The sequence below is a fragment of the Embiotoca jacksoni genome, unplaced genomic scaffold (genome assembly GCF_022577435.1).
Source record: "Embiotoca jacksoni isolate LCO1_2020_lvr unplaced genomic scaffold, fEmbJac1.0.p SCAF_24, whole genome shotgun sequence".
Taxonomy (NCBI): Eukaryota; Metazoa; Chordata; class Actinopteri; family Embiotocidae; genus Embiotoca; species Embiotoca jacksoni.
Genome location: NW_027185375.1, coordinates 7,512,275 through 7,535,022, shown reverse-complemented (window position 1 = coordinate 7,535,022; position 22,748 = coordinate 7,512,275). Strand labels below are relative to the sequence as shown.

The 22,748-nt window shown below is 41.1% G+C and overlaps 1 protein-coding gene across 1 annotated transcript in view; it reads right to left on the bottom strand.

The window, feature by feature from the left end:
• The window catches only part of ppp2r5b (protein phosphatase 2, regulatory subunit B', beta), a 42,119-nt gene that overhangs the window by 17,054 nt on the left and 2,317 nt on the right, over nucleotides 1–22,748 (bottom strand). The window contains exons 2-3 of the mRNA XM_069159267.1: nucleotides 4,513–4,709; nucleotides 1,692–1,793 (exon numbers count right to left, since the gene is read on the bottom strand). Coding sequence (XP_069015368.1) covers nucleotides 1,692–1,793; nucleotides 4,513–4,709 — 299 coding nt within the window. The remainder of the gene's footprint in view (nucleotides 1–1,691; nucleotides 1,794–4,512; nucleotides 4,710–22,748) is intronic.

Here is a 22,748-nt window from a genome sequence, read left to right as displayed (position 1 = left end):
ATGTTTGTTCTAACTTATAGCTAAAGCTTGCAGCCGTTTAGCTTAGTTCGACGCCAAACCTGCTCAGGCACAAATTTAAGAAGGCAAAACAATGGGAGAGGAGGACAAAGAGATGGAGAAAGAAGAGCGATATTCTCCAGTTTCATCTTTATTGTCCTCACTGTGTCTGCACCTTTCACCTTTAGACCAAGGCAAGCAGTTCCCCCCTGTTTCCGTTCTTAATGCGAAGCTAAGCTAACAGGCTGCAGAATGTCCCTTTATACTGACCAAGCAGATGTGACAGTGGTATCAATGTTCTCATCTAACTCTTGGCAAGAAAACGTATTTTTCAAAAAGTCAAACAGTTCTTGTAAAGCCGCTCCAAATGGCAGTCAAAGAAATTTACCCGCACACTGCATGCTCAGATTAATAGTCAGTTACCTCTTTCAATAAAAAAAAAAAAAAAAGAAAATCAGGAGACTGAGTGTTTCATGAGCTGGCCAGCAAGTGTTTGAGTCTGTTAGGACTGCATGATTAATCACGTGAAAATCCCAATGTCCATTCATATCTTTATGCATTGTCATTTCCAAATGACAAACAATTCTGCTGCGTTTTCATTTGGGGCATCAGCAGCATCAAGACGAGCGCTGCGACTTTCTCCCACAACAAATGACAACACAGCATTAAAGCATGTGATGCAAAGCAGCAGAAACCAGCAGGAAGGAAAATAAACTCAGTGAGAGCGAATGAGAAACACCAACAAAAAGACGACACCGAAAAATACTTGTTTCAAGGTTGTGTTTAAGAAGAGGGGACAAGAGACTGAAATTGATTGTTTTTCTGTTCATGAAGATTCATGATGCTGCTGCATTTAATCTACAAACAAGAGTGTTGCCCAAAGTTTGTGCCGCTCGCCTATCAGGCGTCATTATGTTTTCTGTTGCGTTTCCTTCCGTATCAGGTAAATGAGAGAAATAATTATGATCTCAACTCGAAGCAACTGAATCACGGTTCTCATTTTATCCAGAATTGCGCAGCTCGAGTGTGTGTGAAAGCAAAAGCCAGCATGGATTTACTTCAAGTATGTAAGCGAACTTTAATGTATTTGACTTACACGGCATTCGTAATCTTTACTGTCACAATTTATCTAATCCCAAACCAGGATTCTTTTCCTGAACCTAACTGTTGCTTTGCTGCCACACAGCTGAGCGTATCCCTGAGATGCCAGCGGGCTCGGAAAAAAAACAGCAGTATTTGACGCCACGGGATGAGACCGGGTTGTACTTTGTTGTTAGAGCTCCATTTTGTGATTCAGGCCCCCCAAAAAAGTGATAAAAGTTTGGCATGTAATTTTACTTTAAATCGCAGCCTGAACCGACCTTCAGGACCCACAGCTCAGATAAACACTAACTGCTGCCTCTGAAGCAGTTGCTGATGGGAGCTGTGTGGATTATGGCATTGCCTGACCTCCAAAATGTAGCATAAAATAGGCTATATATAATACAGGCTTCTTGTCCACGGCACTGACATTGTGTTTCACTTCAATAACAACACAAGTTTTTGGGGAGAAAAAGGCCAAAGTCAACATATTTTGCTGATAAACTGGCCTTTCCTCTCTTTACATCTGCAAGCTAAATGACATAAAATAATGCAATTCCACATAATGTGATCACAAATTAAACATCACATGAACGTGCACAAGTATAATTTACCTGCAGATGTGGCCAGGAGGCTTCCAGTGTCGGCTCATCTTCCTCTGGGTCAAACTCTGGATTCTCGCTGGGTGGGAGAGTCCGGAAGATATTTACAGAGATCTGGAAAATGATGGAGGGAGGAGGGAAGGAGAGCGATGGGAACAGGAGGAGGCGCGTGAGGAAGTAAATAGGAAGTGGAAAACATGTATACAGGAAGAGAACAGGGGGGAGATGTAGGTGGGGAGGTAGAAAAAGAGATTAGCGAGGAATAAATGACAAACAGAAAGATGTGATTGTATTTTCAAAGAAATGTTTCGGATTGAAAAACTGTGCTGGTATAGTATTCGTCATGACTGTTTTAGAGCACGTCATTTAAAAAAAAAAAAAAAAAAAAAAAAAATCATCATTTCAACATGATGCGCGTCACAGTATTCACGAGTTTCACTAAACCTCCGTCGAACCATTTATCTGAGGAGATTTGTGTCACTGCACGGCAATTCAGCTCTCACAGGATGAATAAAACAATGCCAATTATCCTTCAAATTAAGAGTCTTCAAGAGTCCCATACTAATCAAGCACATAAATGAAGTACAACAGTTGTGTTGGGTGGGTGGCAGTGTTGCACTACAGTACAAAAAAGTGTCCAGTTAAAAGAAGCTGTTGCATGAAGGGAAATAAATGGCTTTCTTGAGTCACTGTTTTTCAGTTTCTAAGCAACTTCAGCCGCTGTTGGCCACATCCCGCTCACAGACTATGTCGGAGGAACGGCTGATAAGTCATGCAGCGACTGCTCGCTACGTCATGATTTATTCAGCGAATGCATTTCCACGGGCCACTTTACTTGCTCATTTTAAGGCGGTGAGTAAATTTCACTTGGATTTAAAATGGGGTCACAATGATACAGTGAGTCTTTCCATTTTCTGTAGCCCTTCCAAAAAAAAATAAATAAATAAATAAATGGTTCTCTGGAAATTAAAATCCTGTAAGGTTAACAAGTACTATGTTAAAAGCTTCTCCCGTCCTCGCTCTTACCTGGTTTGACCTGTCATCTCTCCATTCCCCTTGTTTCAGAGCACTCTCTCCACCTTTACATCCTATTGTCCAAGTGTAAGTGCCAACTTTTCTTTTCTACTTTTAGTACGTCCTGCAGATGCGACTTGAACTCTCACCCTTTTGGTCACATCTGTAGCGCAGCATTTGAAAAAGGATGCGACTTGGAACGAGTACATTTCCTTTCGATGCTTCTTTTCCTTCTTCTATGTGTGAATTGCAGTTGGGCAGAGCATTAGTGCCACCAACTCTCTCAGAGGCTCAGAGGACTGCGGGGCAGAACAGACAGAGAAGTATGCTGGCCCGCATACGGCCAAATACAACCAGATGTAGTAGGACATCCTGGTATTTCTTCTTTTTCTGGCATCCTAAACAGTATGCTAATATAGGTATTGGATGCAGAGTACGTCTTGTTCCAGAGCCCATCTCTGAATTTTAGAAACATCAGATTTGGCAGTATTTAGTGAGTCATCTGCATACTGTAGCACTGAACCTAATCGAGCTTTTCTTTCTTTGCCTCCCACCTAACCACTGCATTTATTAGCTACTCCTATCAGAAGCTTTTTTTTTTTTTTTAAAAGCCAGAAGCCACACATTAAAGCTTTCATCTACTTTCCTTCCACCCCATCCTTTGTCCTATCAGCATTTCCACCCCCTCTGGGTACAATGACTATATAACATAAGCTCTATCCGCTGCTGGCTTTCCCTCCCTGACTCAATCCCTCCTTCCTCCCCTCCTCTCTATATCCTCTGGGATCTCTGGTGTCCACACTCTCCACTCCTATCTCTCCTCTCCATCCCTCTCCTTCTCACCATCAGTGCAGACTACTGCCTCTCAGCACCTTCTCCAACCTTTCTGCTCTCCTTTCCTCCCCTTATCTATCTCCCCCTCTCTCCCTTTCTCTTCCTCTCTCCTATGTTTGTATCCTCTCGTGACTCCACCTTGAGCTCCTCTGCTGGATATCACACCGTCTACCTGCTGTCTCTTCCTACTTCATCCATCTTCTCCTCCTCCACTCCTCATATCCTCATCTCTTTTCTTGCCATTTGTTGGACTTCCAGGTGTTGCTGTTGATAAGGATTGATTCACATGTGGAAATATATTTCTGGCTTTCTATATTTCTTTTCCTTCTATCCATCTTTCTATTGATCTGTTTGCTCCACCAACATGCACATTGTTTGTCATTGTCCATTCCCAAATGTTACTATTTTGGCTTTTGGATAGTTAACTTTTATTCATCTGTCTTGTACTTCAGTCTCTTCATCTGTTCTCCTATCATCAGTCAGGGGTTTTCAATGTGTTTGGCTTGTGTTGCCTTAAAATCAAGCAATTTCCACTTGTGACCCCACATCACAGGTTATGGCCTCAGTGTGATTTTTTTTTTTTCCTCTCATTGATTTAAAGGATTTTATAAGTTTGAAGAGGTAAAAGTATCTCGTCTTTCACAAGAAAAGGGCAATATTTAGAGCAGGCCTGTATCACCCCAAAGCAGTCAGTCCACTAGAAGATACCGTGTCAGCGTCACGGTTGGCCATACCTAAGCATGAAATGTACACACATGTACTTTCAACCAGGAGATCAGGGTCCAAGTCTGTGAGAAAGCAACATGGATTTTAACCCAAATAATGATCTTTTTCTAACCCTAACCAACTAGTTTTTGTGCCTAACTCCAACAAAGTAGGTTTTTTTCATCTCTTGATCTACGACTTGTTGGATTTATTCTTCTAGGGTTGGAGATTATTGTCCATCTCTTTAAACACTAACATCCCTTCCTTCCTCCCCTCCTACCATCTTTATAGCCTCCGGGTAGAGAGGCTCGATGAGAACTCCTCTGCTCGTGGCCACGCTCTCCACCAGCTCGTTGAGCGCTGCACGTTTGATCTCCTTCCCCTTCAGGTCGGCCACGCAGTCCAGGAAATCAAACAGCACACAGCACTGCTGCAGCTTCTTACAGAACAGGTCATGTAACTCTGCCACCGGGGCGTCTGGACAATTGAGAGAAAGAAAGAAAGAAGGAGAGAGAAAAAGAAATGTTAAGACACATAGGTTTACAGACCAAAAAAAAAAAGGTGAGGAAACTCGGCCAAATCCATTCCTGAAGGGCACTTTGTGTGTGTTTGGTGGTGAATCATTTGACAAAGTGGGAGCGTGAGAAACCAAGCTGGGGTGTACATATTGTCCAGGCTCGAACTTCACTCAAAGGAAATGAGGGAAAGAGAGCAAACTATTATTCTACAAACACACTATATGCACCCACATACCGAGGCTAAAATACACACACACACACACACACTTCAGTCCAAACACACACACATGGCTGTGTTGTATTCAGTCCTATTCCATGTCAGACTCGTTCCTCTGACCTGTTTGTCATTGAAACAACCTGCTGCCGGTCGTCACATTAAAACCTCCGGCCTCCAAAAACTCCACTTTTCACAGATGTTGAGAGAGTGGCTGATACCCGTGGATTACTGAACACATACAAGGACTTTCAAATTGATTCCACGGGCCTGAGGGGGTGTGAAACTTAGCAGCTCAGCGTGTGCAGCATCATGCAATAGCACAAAAACGAAGCACACACCAAAACAGAGACTCATAAGCTTTGACAGCAGCCAAATGGGAATGCTTGGTTCTTTTTCTGATGATTGATGACTCAATAGCTAAATATAGCAGTGAAATATCCACATTTTAGATTCATATATATAAGTGAGATATGCCTGAGGTTTGGACTGGGCGATAATAAACACATATATATTGAGATAAATGAAATACTAAATATGAAAGCGAATCCTCCCTCTAAAGGTTTTTAAGGGATTTATTTTGAAATAATACTTCTGGCAGAATTTTTGTTTATGTTGCAGACGTTTCAGGCTGCACGTGTATATTTATGATGTTATGATGCTGTTTGTCAGAATTGTTATGAATATTAATAGAAAATGAGTTATAATGGTTATCACAGATCAGCCCGGTATCACACCAAAGTGTGAAATACACTCATCTGTCCACGAGAGGATACTGTGTCAGTGTCACGTTTTTCCTTGCCTATGCGTGAAAACTACACGCATGTATGACCAGCCAGTTAAAGAGGTCGTGACAAAGTACACAAAGGGATGTGGTCGTGGGTGGCTGGATGGGATTTTTACCAAACGTGTTCGAGTCCGCGATGAAGCAAAAATGAACATGGGTTTCTTTTAACCAACATAAGTTAAGTTAATCAGTTTACACATCCTCGTCGTGTATGAGTGACCCTGCAGCACCTCGGTGGACTTTACTGGATCAGTAATGCGTTTAATCCGAACCTGCTGAGACCTGACTGGTCAATGCGTTGGGTTGCCACCACAGACTAAGACACAAACACAATACCAACATGATGTATTCTGCTGTGCTCTAAAGTTGCTTTTTCTCTTCTTTCAAATAGTGACTACAGCCAATTATAGAGTATTAGGGACTTATCTTTAATATCATAACCACATTTCGCCTTTATCAAATCATCCTCTACCCTCCGCTCATTGATACAATTTCACAAATGGTTTTATATATTGAGGGTTATAACAAGACTAACAGTTTACAAACGGGCTGGCAGCTCTGTAAGGCTATGCTGTTTTAGTCGTGCTTTGAACTAAGTGCTAATATCAGCGTGCGTGTTAAGAGCAACGATTTAAACATGCTGATGAGTAACGTTTGTATTTGGTGATATTAGGCAAAGATAACATGCTAAAGATGGGGAACTTACTGAGATTCAATTTGATGATGGTAAAAAATTATTACCATTCATTGGAGGGGACAGGGAGGGTGAATGTCTGTACCAAACTTCATGGTAGTCTATCCAAAGGTTTTCTCAGAGCGACATTTTATGGCGTGACTAGTGAGCTTGGTGCTTTTTTAGCCGTCACTGTTGCCTTAGTGAATGAATAAAAGAGTGGGTGACCCAAAATAGGGATGACTAAACTTAGGGCACCATGCCACGCAGAATAAATACTCAAAGACAGTTGTGGTCTCAGTCCGGACATCACAAGGAAAACTGCTTGGTTACGCTTATGGTTATTTATGTCTTTTACTTGTTTATAAAGCTTTAAATAATCGTGCCCCTCCCTACATCAGTGGTCTTGTCTCATTTGATGTTCCTGCCAGATCGCTGCGGTCATCCTATGCTTTTCTTTTACATATTCCTCATGTGCTCCACAACAAGTCTGGTGAGAGCGCTTTCTCTTTTTATGCCCCTAAACTGTGGAACTCGCTGCCTTCGGACATCAGAATAACAAACTCTGAGTGCTTTTAAAAGAAAACTAAAGACCTATCTTTTTAATTTGGATTTCTAGTGATGTTTATCGTCCTGATTTTAAATTTTGATTATTGTTTTTAACCTTGGTGTTTTTCTTTACTTTTCTGAATTTTAATTATTGATTCTTATAATATTGTTTTTATTGTTTATTATTTTATTGTTTTATCTAAACTACATTGTTACGAGTTTTACCTTATTTCAAATCTTATTGTTCTGTTGTGTATGCCTGTCAATTTTTTGGGATCTTTGCTTTTTATGTGTGTATGTTGCTCTGATGTGAAGCACTTTGGGCTGCAGGGTTTTATGAAAGGTGTTTATATAAATAAAGCTGAGTTGAGCTGAGTTATGGTTGCACTGATTCCTGTTCTTTCTCCAGAGGTTCAGGTGGAGGTGACATTCACAAGTATAATAACAAAGAATAACATTATTTTCACGCGTAATCCAGTACAAGAGCACTAATCACTAATCCCTTAAAACTTCCAGTAAAATCACCATTGTGTCAACAAAGCTGAATAATAGCAGTTGTATTTGATTGCAGTAAACTGTACGGGTGTAATGGTTACTCACACTTCCAGTCTTAAATGTAAATACTCTCCCTGTCAGAGGAAAACAATGCAGCTTTTTCTTTGCTTGGAAGCAGTCTAGACTGACTGTGCAGTTGGAAAGAAGATAATCCGAGACTCACATACACACACACACGCACACACGCACACGCACACATGAACACAAACACAGTCGGAGCGCATTAGATTTAACCCTTCTTAACCCCAAGGTGGGAAACACAGGAGAGGCGAGTGGGGGGGGGGAGACGAACTGGAGCTCTTCCAGGCCCAGACCCCCTCACCTCTTGTGGGCTCACAGCGACCATCTGCTCCCTTTGGCAAAGAGATGCACAAGAGGATAGACGAGGGCTGCCCTTTGCTAGAGGTGTCAAGAAACATACTCCTCAGAAACCATGGGAGGCTGCATTTTAATTTCATCAGTTATGACCTACTGTTCTTTCCATATGTAGAGAGGGTGTCACTTACAAGATAAACGATCCAGATTGTCTGATGTGCCACTTAGTGGTTAAATCTAGTTTAAGATAAAGGTTGTTTTTAAGGCTCAGAATACCAAGACGGGTCCACTTCTTGCTTCTGGTCCATTCCTTGAATAACCTTAACAACGTCTGATGCATTCATTTTTCTATAACCTTCTTGCCTGCCGTAAACACAGTGCCTTTTTTGTATTTTTGTTTGTCTAATTTACATCCAGCGTTGACAGCTATGAGCCCGTCCACTGAGCCGTACTGAGTGGTCAATTTGTTCTTGAATCGCAGCCATTTCTCTGTGACTGGACAAATGTGTGACGGCCGAGCTCACACAAACTTTCTGAGTATTTGTGACGGAGTACAAGTGTGAAGGGTGAACGAATTCTTCTGACTGCTTTGAGAACAAAATGTGAGTCTAAATCTACAAGACAACCACAAACCATCTCTGTTCTCATGTCTTTGGGTTCGTTTGAGAGAAGTGTTCTAGATTAACATCCTGTCCTCTCTTTCTCCCCCCCCTCTATGTTCCCTTTCCCTTCCTTGCTCAGACCCTTCCTAATCTACCGCTCCCCATCCTTTCCATCTCTTCGTCCTTCTCTCCCGATTTCTCAAATCCCCCCTTTTTCTCTGTCCTCTCCCTCCCTCCTTCCTGCTCTCCCTCTGTAGACTGACTGTGAAGGTGAAATCTAATCCATTTTTAATGGAGAGTAATTATATGAAGATGTGCCGTGCTGGGACTGAAAAAAAAAAAAAAAAAAGAAGAAGAAGAAGAACACAGCGAGGTAAAAAGACAAAGGGAAAGAAAGCGGTGTATGGGTGTTTTTGTAGACGTGCGGTGAGATAGGAGGTATAAAAAAAAAAAAAAAGAGAGAGAGGGAAGATGAAGGGAATAAAGAGAGTTGGTGGGTCATGTGAGAGCAAGTGTGGGAGAGAGCGAAGGAAGAGAAAATGAAAGAGCCAAGAAGAGAGGAAAAGTGTAGGGAGATGACAGCCACAGACGGAGCCGGTTCACATTGTAAAGCAAAGAAAATGAGTCGATAAGGAGGATAAAACAGCCGGTTTAACTTACTCTCTATTAGCAGGCCATAGACAGGCCGACTACGTTTAAATTTGAAGAAAGTTTTAAAGGTAATAATGAGTAAGGTGAATTTCTGTTTTCTTGTTGGTTCTGCTTCTGTTAGGTCAACGCAGGTCGCTCCAGACCCATTTATTCAAAGCAGCTTCAATATCATATTAGTGCAATGATTCGAATATTGACTAAGGCATAATCGCACGACGAGTGACTCATTTACGACCGAGCTATTTTCATGTATTCCGACAATCCAAATTGGTGTTTTAGTCTTTCGCTGAGTAACTGCTGAGGCGCGGGATGTGACTACAAATCCAAAATTCAACAGTAAAAGTATGCAGTTAAATTTTATTTCTGTATTTATCTCATTTTTATTAAGTCAGGATGTCCCTTCGGATTAAAACTCTCATCAACATGGCGCACACTCACCAAAGTTACATCACTAGCACACGACTATTGAAAGCATGCTTAAAAAAAGAGACAGGGATAGCAGGCACACAACACAAAATCATGCGTCATAAAAACCTATTAAACTATTATTTAATTTACAATAAGATATCAGCGCTAATACACAGTGGCTGGAGATGTTGTAATACTCTTCTTGCTGGAGTCCTTCAAATGACTGTGCAGATAACAAATTTTCTGCACGTACAAAGAATAATTAATTAGTTTTGTCTTTTGATTCCCTTTAATCTGTTTCTGAATATCAGTTTTTCTTTTTTAAAGTCGCAACAATCATTATTTTTCTACTGACAATCTAATGATTGTGTAATGTAGAAGGAGTCACTAAGTTAGAGAATTATCAACAGACTCTTAATTTCTCCTCGGCTCGACAATGCCTTTTGATGACTTTTAGCTGTTTGTCTTGGTTTAAAAGCCTGTAAATATATATTTTTTTGGTTTAACATCATTTCTAGCAGCAGGCAGCTGTTTTCTCATAAACCCACTGAACACTTCGTTCCCAACACCCAACAGCACACAGACAAACTTAAAGACTTGTGATAAACATGGCGCATTGTTTAGCTGCTAAAAAGCTAGAATTTGGTGGCAACCAAAACAGAGCTGAAAGGAGATAGAATATTGGACTTATCAAAAACTATGAAGACTTACTTATAATTGTTTGCGAACACATTCTCCACATTAACCCTTACCTATCTAAGATTAAGTAAAATATAATTTGATAAAAAAAAAAAAAAGAAAGATTCACTCTCCACCGATGCTAATGTTGCAAAAGAAGGCAAAAATAATTTTAATTTTTTTAAATGAATAGAAAGCTGTAACAATTACTGAATTGCTTAGTCCAACAGTTTAGAGTCCAATTTATGATGGAAAAAAAACTGACAAAAAAGTAAATGTAACACGTCTGTTTGCAGATCAAGGGGATAAAGGTCATATATTGTCTAAAAAAAACGATGTGAATGAATAAATTGATTTAAAATTTTGCAGAGACACAGAATGACAATAAATGAAATAAAAAAATAAATCAGAAATCACCTTGCCACATTTTATATAAAAGTCTTCTTTCTATGTCTCCACAGCTCTGATTTGTGGTTTTCACTTCAAACCTTTTTCTGTGCTCACACCAGAGCAGCGTCTTTGTGTGCTGTACTTTCTCAGTAGGACACCAAAGATTAACTAAAATTTATCCCTCATAAGAGTGTGCATTGTTTACTAAAACAGTCCTGGACTGCACGCTCTGCAGACAGAGAATTTTTAAATGTCAAAATATTGCATTTATATGCGGTCATGTGACAGGGATTCTAAAAAAAGAACTACTTTCACAACCAAAATAAAAGTCTACAACATCTGAGTTCACAAACAGACCAGATGCTGTTATATTTTGTTTATTGTCAGCAAATCTCACGAAAGGATTAAAAAACCGCCCACGATTTATAGTCCCTCTCTCTAACTTCTCTTCCCCGTCTGTGGCTCTCAGTGTCAAACCTAAAGTCCACTGGTTTTTACCTACAACTTTCAAAACATGTCACAAAGTCTAGTTTCTTTTCTTTTTTTTTAAAGACTCCTGAAACAGATGGGCTCCTTAGCTTTTCAAAAACATCGCTCCATCAGGAGAAAACACTGCACGTATTGGGGACTATTTCCAGTTGCAGATTAATACATTTGGTGCATTAGAGAGTATTTACAGCAGCTGGACAGCGTGTGTGTGTATGATCCCGTTCATTGTGATGAAGAAACATGTGTTTCTGATCATTTTTAGTCACCAGTGGAGATGAACGACACGGAGGAATAAACTACATCAGGTTTTGGTTTCACCACAACGGCAATTCATTGTTATCTTTGTCTTTTAAAAGGGATTGTGTCTACCATGAGAAAAATATACCATATCTCCTTTAAACAGACAGAAGAGAGGGAGAGGGAGCGGCTGATTATAAGAAGACGACGAACCACAGGGAGGGAGAAGACAGCATGTGATGTAGAAAAACTGGTGAGAGCGAAGGGCGGGAGCGGGGTGGATGGGTATGGTAAAAGGAGCAGTACCATATAAGACTGAGTAGTGCCAAGCGCGCTGCAATGCCATCAAAACACAACACGCTCGCAAACACAGCAGCACAAATCTAAATATAGTCCTGCTGGAGAGAGACGCGAAGAGGAGGAAGAATCTGAGGAGGAAGAATCTGGGGAGGAAGCAGGAGGGAGGAGAGGGGAGAGGTATGGGGTTAAAAGATGACATCATCCCCTTCCTCCACCTCCTGCTTCTCTCTTTCTCATCTTTCCATCACTCTGGTACCTCCCTTCTTTTCCTCCCTTGGTTCCCTCGCTCTCTCTTCACTCCCTCCATCTTTCCCTTCCTCTCCTCCACCCATCCATCTCTCTGAGGCTTTTTTTTTTTTTTTTTTTTTCTCAAATGAGCAAGTACAGCTCTGGTCTTTAAATAACAGTTATTCTGTTTGGGGCTGAGTGTGTGACACAGAGCGACGGAACGAGACGAGGACAGCTTCTGTTTTAGCTACCATCTCGAGCCGCCTCTGCACCTCTGTCATTATGCACACACACTCAATGCACAGATACAGTGACGCAGAGAGGAAGAGAGGACGGGGAGGAGGGGCGGGGAGGGGCGGGAGGAGGGGAAGGGGGAGGGGGGATCGACAGAAAGAGGTAGAGGGAGATGAAGAGGAAAAAGACAGTTTTATATATAGTAGAAAGGGAGCTACGGCAGCTATCAGAGGTGAGACGCCATGCAGAGTAAAAGTCAGGGCAGTATAAATATCACCTTAAGGGCTTTAAGTGACGCGCTCTAAATCCATCTCTACATAATCTAATCCTCCTAATGACACACGATCTGTGCACAACATGACAAACTGTCTGGGTAACAAGCTCGGCACATTGTCCTGCTCATAAACAGCATGATTAGAGACAGGACTGAGGAGGCAGGTCGTGATGTGTGATTGTGCATCTTCAGATTTTTCAAGAAGATTGAAGTGTAAACAGCAATTTACCTGCCAAGAAGTAAACGGACAAATCATCTGGCCACTTTGAATTAGAGCAGGAAGCACTTGACGTCGTCACTGGGTGACGGCACAGAGAAAAAGGTAATGAGACCAGCTGGGTTTTAGCAAGTCACATATAAATATAGTCGAATATCCGTTGTGCTACTGATAATCAAGCCCATCGTACGCATCGTATTTTTGGACGTGTTGTTGTTGTTCTCTGCTGAGGGTGTGATGTTTTATTCCTCTCAGTCAGCTGATCTGTCTGTCAGCAGGAGATCTCGTCAAATTATGAACAGATTTTCATGACATTTGGTGGACAGATTAGTCTCGGGCCAAAGAACAATTCATCCTATTTTGATACGGACAAAATCGAATAACACAATATTTTTGCCCAAATACATTGATATCCATATTGCGACAATATTGTGGGAAGACTAATGGTCCTTTAAAAAAAATACTTATAAAATTAGTTTTTTTATAAATAGCCATCGGTTATGTGGATATAATGACTAAGTGGGTAAAATAAGTTCAGAAAAATGACATCACCTTATGAAAACACATAATCATAACGACAATATATTATTCCACCGGAAGATGCCTGCCATGTAAAAAAAATACAAGTGACTGAAGTGAAACTCATGAAAGTGACAGCTGCTCCATATCTGAAGATGTTAGCTTAAAAAACTGTTTTACCTTTTAATGCCAGTGGAAATAAAACCATGGCAGAAACATGTATTCAGTGGATACAGGGCTGGAAAAGTACCATTCTCTCTGGGACAAAGGCTGAGAGAGAAAGCTATGTCATGGCAAAAGATTAAGTGGCGCGCTAAGCCCATCTTTAAATAATCCAATGTTACTAATAATACACATTTTCAGCACACGGCATAATGAACAGAGAGCGGTTGGGTGTTCAGGCTGTGGTATTTTGTTGTTGCCTTTCTCGCTTGAGCTTCATCACTTTCAATAAATATATTTCCATTACTATCAATATATAAACTGCATTGAGGTGCTGAGCACATCTTTGTCTTCTTTCTAAAAAGTCCAAACTGTCCTTGACTGCTGAGCGACTTTCAGAAATTGAAGATGCTACAATTCTCCTCTGAAAGCAATATTAGCTGTGTGAAATGTGAACACAAATTGGAGACAGTTAGTAAACAAATATGGGGAGCGGTTATCCCAGCTGGAGACATCCTCAACATTTGATTAGCAGCTTTCTGCACTGCTGCTGCTGCTTTTCACAAACAAGAAAATGTGATAATAAAGAAAAACAAATCTCACATTTAGTTGTCCTTAATTAAGGGCAAACAAGATTTATTTTTTGTATGTTAGTTGGGATTATTTGCAAACACAAAGTAAGCTCTGTCCAGGAAAATCCGCCTTCGCTCCTACTGTCTGCTCTCAATATCTCCCCTCACGAAAAACAACCCCCCCCCCCAAAACTAATTCACAGCACAACTGCTGCATGTCCACTATTTGATTTTCTTTGTTGACTTGGCACTACACCGCCTCAGAACCACAAGTGCATACTTAATGGTGAACACCCACAAAGGTAAGACTGCTGGTGAGCTTATTTGCCCGAGCGTCATTGTATTCCTTTAAGAATCAGCCCTTTCTTCGGTGACACAGCTCTGGTTGTAGTTATTGCATTGCTCGCCGTTTCATTACATCCTCTTCCCCACAATATCCTCTGCCTTTTTTGGTCTTTTGCTTTTTTTTTATCTCGCCGTCTCTCCTCCTCCTCCTCCTCCTCCACCTGTCGACTTAATGTTCAGTCATTTCCTCTTTCCTTTATCCACTCCATTTCTTTTATCATCCGCCTCCCTTTCTCCCCCCACTCTCCCTCCTAATTGATCCGAGACAGTCAGAGAGCAAAAACTACTCCATGCTTTCTGTAACCCAATACCAGGCCCATCCAGCTGGCCCTAACGCACACGCACACGCACACGCACACGCACACGCACACGCACACAGAAGAATCATTCAATCGCCCACATAAAATCTGTGAGAAGGTGCCTGTTTTACAGTAAACAGCACATTTAAAACAGAGCCTTCAGTACATTCATCATTATATTGTGGACAAACACACATGCTGCACAAAATACAATGAAAACATCAGTTACCACGTAAGCAACTCACGAAGGATTATGTTACATAGAGAATACAGTCAGTACTTTTTGACCAATTACGGTATCTGTGGTATCTAACCAGGTCCAAGCAAGAAAATACAACTGAAATATTTCAATTTTTTTTTTTGCTATGCAAATGTATAGTTCACAATTCTTTTCTCTTTTGGCAAACCTACACACAGTTCTTAGTGAGGAAGTTTTCATTTCCAAACCGGACTGTGTAACTTTAAGAAGACGAATGCAGCCTTCCTTCTACAAATTAAAAATCTGTTTCATAAGAAACAACTTTGTTATTTTCTGCACACTTGAAGGCTTTTGCTGCGAACAACCCAACTAATAGTCGACTACAGCTATCAACTTGTGGTGGTTAATGTTAGCGAATGTTTGCAAACTTTGCGGACTGCTACACTGTGTTGTAATATTAACCACTATCCTACAATGTAATCCCACATTTCAGCAAAAATGGAGCACCAAACATCATGGCAGTAATAATAATAATGCTCAGCGGTTTGGAAATTAATGTGAAGTTGTCTGTTTATGTTTAAGTCAAACAGGTTTTCACATTTAACAGATTAGTCTTTTTAACCCTTTATGAGCCGGATGCAGCTCGTCTTGAAAGAGATACTTTGCCTTTACTCTGTTACTTTAGTAGCACTTAAAATGGTATTTACTTTTAGCACTTTGTAGTTTGGCTTTCTTGAAGAAATTGTATTTTCTTGATTCCTGTCGTTCTGGGTTTTGTAGGCTCATGGTTGAAATGCACTTATTGTAAGTCGCTTTGGATAAAAGCGTCAGCTACATGAAATGCAATGTAATGTAATGTTATATTGTATGAGGTGTTTCTTTAAGATGTCTGATGACATATTTTCCTTCTAATCCCTTCTTTGTTAGCGGTGAAAATGGCCCATTTTTGAGTACATTATGAAACAGAAGCCGCAGTGTATTTTGGTACTTTCGCAGACAGCAGTGGGAGCATCCAAAATGCATTTCCTGAGAAACAGAAGAACTGTAAAAACATTCTCTGACCTGGTAAACAGCATCCTGCTAATGAGACATCTCCGTACTGTTTAACCCAAAAAAAAAAACACTCAATAAAAATTATAAACACAACACTGGTTTGGTCAGCATGCCATTTGTACGCTCTCTCAAAACTTGTGACATCAGTGACATTGTTTTCTCATAAACTACACATTTTAGAGTGGCCTTTTATTGTGACCAATTCAAGGCACACTTGTAAAATAAAAATACTATTCAACCGGCACCTTGATGTGCGACACCTGTCAGGAGGATGGATTACCATGGCAAAAGCGAAGTGCTCTCTAACGTGGATATGAACTTCTTTGTGAATAAGATTTGAGGGAAATAAACCTTTTGTGTGCATAAAGAAGTCTGTCATCTTTTACTTCAACTCGTGAAAAACAGGAGCGAAAACAAAAGTGCCGCTTTTGTTGAGTGTATAACAGCATTTAATTCTTCCTGTTATCCCACTCAGCTTCAACTCACCATCTGTTACTCTGTGCAACAAAGTCTGATTTACTTCATTTGTGTGCAGCACAAGCTCTTATATCTGCAGGCCGTTTCGTGGGCTTTAAGAAATGCTTTAATGCTACACCAATCAGCAGAAAGGCTTCCGTGCAGGTACAGGAGGTTCAACACAGTCTGCGGTCACACAACATCCTTCAGGGCCCGACAGAGTTAATTGAAGCCACTCAGCAGCAGCCCTTTGAAAAGTCACCGCTGTTTGCAGCCAATGATGAAAATGTCAAGGACAAAGAACATCACGCATGGCTATTTACTTATCTGGATATATCTTTTTGCAAAATATCAATTAGAAATGCTGGCGCTAGTTTGCACACTGAAGGGTGAAATACTTGGTATGAGTGCTTTCGTATTAATGATTTTTTTTTTGTTGTTGAGCTGTTTTGAGGATTCAGCATCCAGTTAAGGCTACTGGAGCACAGCATGTTGATTCATTTTTCACTTGGCAATTAGGCCTGCTGCTGTTCTGCAGCTTTCACATCGGTGTGGCAGATAATAATAAACAACCAGGTATCAATTTTTGATGAGAAGAAATCCAACACCGCGGCTGACTAAGAAACAGCTGTGGTAAAAAATTTGACTCTTACAATTTTTTGGGCTTCATCTGCTGCCGTTTTCCACATCAGATGGTGAGCTTGACAAAAAAAATTTTTTTTTTTTTTTAACTGAACAACAAAACCTTTGTTGACAGTTTACAAGAATACTTTTAGTATGATCATGTTGTGACTTCCAAATACAAATACAGGTTTAATAACGCCCTGATTTTAAATGTAGAAAACGAGGCACATTGCGAGTTTTTTTTATTTTTTTTTAGATTAACCAGCAAGCCGTGACCATTCTTAAGTATTGGGTCTCCTGTCATTACATCTTAGGTCTGTACTATTCTCAAATTGCAGCGAGAGCTTCGTAAAAGTGTTCAGCAGTGACGACTGGCAGAAGGTGCCGCCGGGCCGGGCCGGGCCGGGCTGAGCAGTAAGTTGTTATTGTGCGTTTTGTGTCGCTGCTGGCAGCAGGAAATGTTCCTCAAAATCTCAAGATAGATCAGAAAGTGTCCCATGATTGCGCTGTGTACTTACATGATTCACACAATCACAAACACACACTCGGGCCTCGGTAAATATTTGACGACAACGTTTTTAGTAAGATTTCTCCCTCGGGCTGCTCAGAATAGAATCACTGACCCACTGTGCAGTGAAAGCCACAAAGGTCAAACCTGTTCCCGACCTCCAGCCCTTATCATGTTCATTTGTAATTCAGATCACATTTCTAAAAGTAATTATGTTTCAGTGCTCAGTGATAACATTTATACCTGCAGAGAAGATGCATTTACTTTCACTCACAATGTTGATTTTTCTATTTGCAGCCATGTAATTACATTTCTACCCACTCTGATCCCGTTTCTACTCACAGTGCCGATCAAGTGTGTAGAAAATACAACTTCTTTTTGTATTTCTACACATGGTTACGGGTTTTATCCTTCAGGTAGATACTTGTTCACAGATCCTGTCAGGCTGTGTCGATTGTATTTGCACCTACTTACTATTAGTCAAATCAAAATGATGATCACACTCTGGTTGCAGGGCATGCTGAATGTATAGATTGCATGTATTAGCGTTTGTTTTTCATTATCCAGATAAGATTCAGACGCATTTTGCATTTTAACAGTCAGTGTGGAACAGGAAGAGCAACAGAGGAAGAAGAGGAAAAGTCTGCAAGTTAGCTACAGGGGAAATTGAGCTGATCTCAAGGTCAAAAGCAAAGAATCTGGTGTTGCCAACTGTAGCAGCAGGATCCTGTTTAAATACACTCAGTTCAGTAATCTGAATAATCATCCTGAAACTATCTTTGGTGTGTTAACAGGCCACAAATCTTAATCACAAGTTTGTTTATCTGCTGACTAGATGCTGGGCAGGAATGTGACCTTAGTCTGGTTAGCCTGCCATCGACAGCACAACACCCGTGACCGGGAAGCCGGCCTGGTGTCTGCAGCCCCAGGGGAGAGCATCGCAGCTGGGGAGAAGCGCTGAGCTAACAGCCTGCTCTCTGGTTAGACACGGAGCTGCAGTGTAACTGAAGACTCGGAGGATGAGAACCAGGACAGAGCAGAGGACCAGCCCTGTTATCCCCTCTGATAAATCTGCTCTCTACAAACAGCTTCGCTTTGCAAAATATAGCCGCTCAAAAGAACCTCGGTTATCTGACAGTCAGTGTCGACAGACTTGTACAATTAAATTGTTATTTTCACATCACTTTCCAAAGTACATTTAGTTTAGATTTAGCACTCCAGCTAAACAAACAAGTTCGTTTATTAAACATTCATTATATAATCACTGAAGTTAATTTTCACAGTAAAATATTCCATAAATTCTTCATAAATCTGAATATTTGCTTTTTCCTTAAGTCTTCTATCATTGTAAACATACTTAGAGATAGACGACTAAGGACAGACCACATTTTGCTTGCTTGCACTAATTCTGCTTATGTGCAACTGGGAACAGAAAGCAGATGACGGCAGCCAGTTAGATCTGCCGGGCTACTTTCCAGAACCATTAACTCGCAGCACCATCCTCAAGTAGTTTATATTTCAATGTGACCATTAAACTGCAGAGAGACAGCAAAGGAAGGGAATGCCTTCCTCAAGTCTGAAAAGATTTTTGATACCCATCTGTTGGCTCTGCACCAGTGTGACAGCAGACATTAAATATTATAATTTGTCGGGATCCCAGAGAAATGCCAAGTTTATCGAGCCCTGGTTCCCTCGCTGTGACTTAATCACCGTCTCATTTGGGGCTCTGTCTAAAAAATTTCAGCAGTACTTACATTAAAGCTCCATTTTTTTTTTTTTTTTATGGAACATTTAGACCGTAATAAAATATGAAACCACTTAAAAGGGAACGGGTGCTAATAGTGATAAGGGCAGTAATCAAACTCAAATTTTTTTACATGACAGTTTATTACAGTAGAAAAACTTTTTCAGGAGTCTTTTGCAAGAACAGTGCTGTTTTTGCAACAAACAAAAACTGGGCACCCTGAATGACCGACTCACCATATATTCCAGATTTTAAACAAGCATATCCATTTATAACGACATAAACTGTCCACTGTAAAGAAGAAAGTGCCTTGAAGTCAAGAACTGATCCAAGAGCACAATGTCCAGAGAGGGCTGAAATGCACACACACTGCAGGCCTGTGGCCAAACATGAGTATACTGTCAGAGGAACTGCAAGGACTCAGTATCCTTCACCGCTCATCTATGGTTTAATTGGCTGCCTTGACCACCCCCGCTGCTCTTTTATTGGCCAGATCACTTCTCTGTCATCACATCCTCATATAGAAACTACACAGTAGGTCGATTTCCACTGACTCCCAAAAAGACATTCAGAACAGCGTTTTAACTGCTCTCTATGGGACCAACACGTCCCTACACCCAAACAATAGAACAGGTCATTTAACCATTGGAGAGTGCCAGCATCAGGCTTACCGGGCCTTGGTCGTCACGGTAACAATGATTAACACGTGTAAGCCTTGTGACAAGGCTGCATCTTGGTTAGGGTCGAGGAAAGGATCGTGTTTAATTACTACATTTGTTATGAAAGTTACACTAAGTATGTTAAATACGTGACATAAATGAAAAAAGTCACCCGACTTGCTTCACTAGCCTCATCATTATTACTACGACCACCAGAGATCATAATAAAGGTAAATAGAGATTGTTTAAACACCCTTCAACAGTGTTGTTGTTATCGGTGTGAGGAGGAAGCGCCCTCAATGTTTACTGAAGTCTTCACCTCAGGATCACCTTATCCATAAAAAAAAAAATCGTTCAGATATTCTTTCCTGCAACTTTGGTATGTCCGCATTATCCTTAACTGTGTGCAGATTAGAAACACTCATTCATGTGATAACAAAATATTTAAAGGGCACGGTAGCTAACAGAACATCAGCCCTGAAACCGGGAGACAAGCCAACGCCTGAAAGCACTGGTAAGGTAGATGTTTCTTTGCAGAAGGGTTGAATCAGAGTGTTTGGTGTAAGTGTTAATTCATTGTCCTTATTGGATAGTTTTACAAATAATACAGCTGCTTACGAATAGCAGTGGAGGATTACATGCCAGTTCTCAGGTTGGGACCATTTATCTACTCCGGGATTCATGCAAAAAAATGTTTGTTTGATCTTAAATGATGAGGAATCTTTGATCCTACGGCCAACACCTCAATATCGGATGATTCCACCAAAAAACAGGTTAAGGCAAAAGTTTGTAACATCCACTGTCAACAGTTAAAATAAGTACATCCACGCCCATCCACTCTCTTGACTTCCAGACCTTTAATGTCCGCCTAGCTACCTGTAGAGGATTTCACTTGCTTGGGATGATCGGCCGCATTCAGCAGAACAATTGCTCCACAAATTGATTTTGTTCTTCCACATTTGTTCCTCTCGTCTTGGTTTGCCTTTGTCTTGTTCAATTACAGGAAAAAAAAACTTACCTACAGGATGTACCCTACATTTCCCACAATGCCTTTCAAACACCACCATAATGCTCTATGTTGCCTTTAAATCACTAAAAGCAAAATAAAACGTATATTTCCGTTGCAAAGAAGTTCCTTTATGGGGTGTTTCACCAACTACTGGTGGCACATTTGTAAAGGTGCAGCTGTGACTGCACTGCATTGTGAGCGATTGAGTCAGTGTGTGAGCCTATACTGTACATCTTGTTTTCATTGTTGAAACTGGTCCAAAATATTGAGGATCTTTCTCTTTCTAAGACTCAGATCAAAAGGCATTTTCTAGTTGTCTAGTTGTACAACGTGGCTCATCACTCGTAGTCGTTTCAGGTTGGATTCTGCCTTTAATTCGGCTTCCCAATGTGTTCTTATATCACATCTTCTTCACTGTTAAATGTCTTATAGTTGTGTCTCTTATGTTTCACGTTCAGCCTGAAACTATAAGCAGGGATGAAGGTTTGCTCGCAGCTTAAAGTGGAAGAGATGTGCCGCTGTTAACAGGAGGAGCAGTTCAAATTAACAAAGGGAATGTGATTCCCTGGAGGGCGAAACACCCATAAGTCTGTCTACACTTGGCCTACATACTGCCCGTTAGAGACTTCCCCACACCAGACATTTCTCCTGCACCGGTGCTGCAGGATCTTACTATCGGTTCCTCCTGGGGATCCAGAAACAGGGCCGCCGCAGCAGCAGCAGCGGTGCAGCAACCATGAAATAACTGGGACTTCTGCCTGTGATGGCTCCAGAACATACAGCGTGCACAGACAGGTCTGAACCAAAGGTGCTGCACAGTTGCAATAAAAGCTCTCCATCCTCATGCTGCGCACACGCCTCGCTCACGCGCCTCATACCATCTCTTACAGCAGAAAGGTCTTCTCGTCATAGAGGGTTAATGAGAAGAGATTGCAGGCTACATGAAGGGGGGAGTAACGTTATCAAGAGAGGTGCCACGCCAGTATGAGGACATACTATCTGCCTCTGGGTGAGAGAGACAAAAGACACACGCAAGGCAGAGACAGAGTTAGAACAGCAGGTGTATAAAAAGGGAAGGAACATGCAGGGATGGGGCGTGTTGACTGAGTGAACCAAAAGTAAAAAGGTACAAAAATATTGATTTGGACGTCTCTGACATGTTCTCAGTGCCTAAACACAACATCGAGCAAGAAAATATCTTCTTTTAAAGCGCCTGTGCAGTAAATAAATGCATGTGAACTCCTCTAATGTCAGATGCTCCTTGACCAACCATCCAAAACACAGAAGGTCAGTAAACCCTCACATTTGAGAGCTGGAAGTAGAAAATAGTCTCCATGTGATGTTACAAACTGACTTACATCACCGTTTCTGTCACAAATTGATGAATCAACTAAACATTAAAAGGTTTGTCTTTGAATCTAGTTCTTCCCATGCCTACTTCACCAGGATTATCTACAGTCTTCAACTGTATCGTGAACTCCACCCAGGCCTGACTGCAGCCTGGAACAGGTACAGTCTGTGAGAAATGCAGATAATCAGAGCCGACGGGTTCCGTGTCTTTTGCATCCTCGTGCCTTCAATCTGAGAGAACACGCTCCCAAAGATCAAAGTGGCCTCTGCGTATTAACAGCAGCTCTGGGATTAGAGCTATGGCAACAACAGACCTGCAAATAGTGCAGCTCTGCCTGCCTTTAAGACGGATGGTGTGCCAGGCTCTTTTCATGGCCACGTTTAGCACGTTTTTGGATGTTATGTGTCTTCTCGTGTGACATCTGTTTGAAAAGGCAGCGAGGAAGCGCGTCCTGTCAAAGTTGGAACGGCCTTAGGTTTTAGAGATGATTCTCCTGTTTCCCCCATCAGCCAATCAAGAAGGCAAACAGATGTTTGATGGTGCTCAGTGTTAACGAGGGTGAAAGTGGTCGATGCCAAACTCAGTGGCTCTATAAAAGTATAATTTCTTTACAAAATAAAAATCCCAATATGTAATTATTAACTGCAAAGGGTTACATAGTGAGCTTAATCAAATCATTATAAAAAAAATTTAAAAA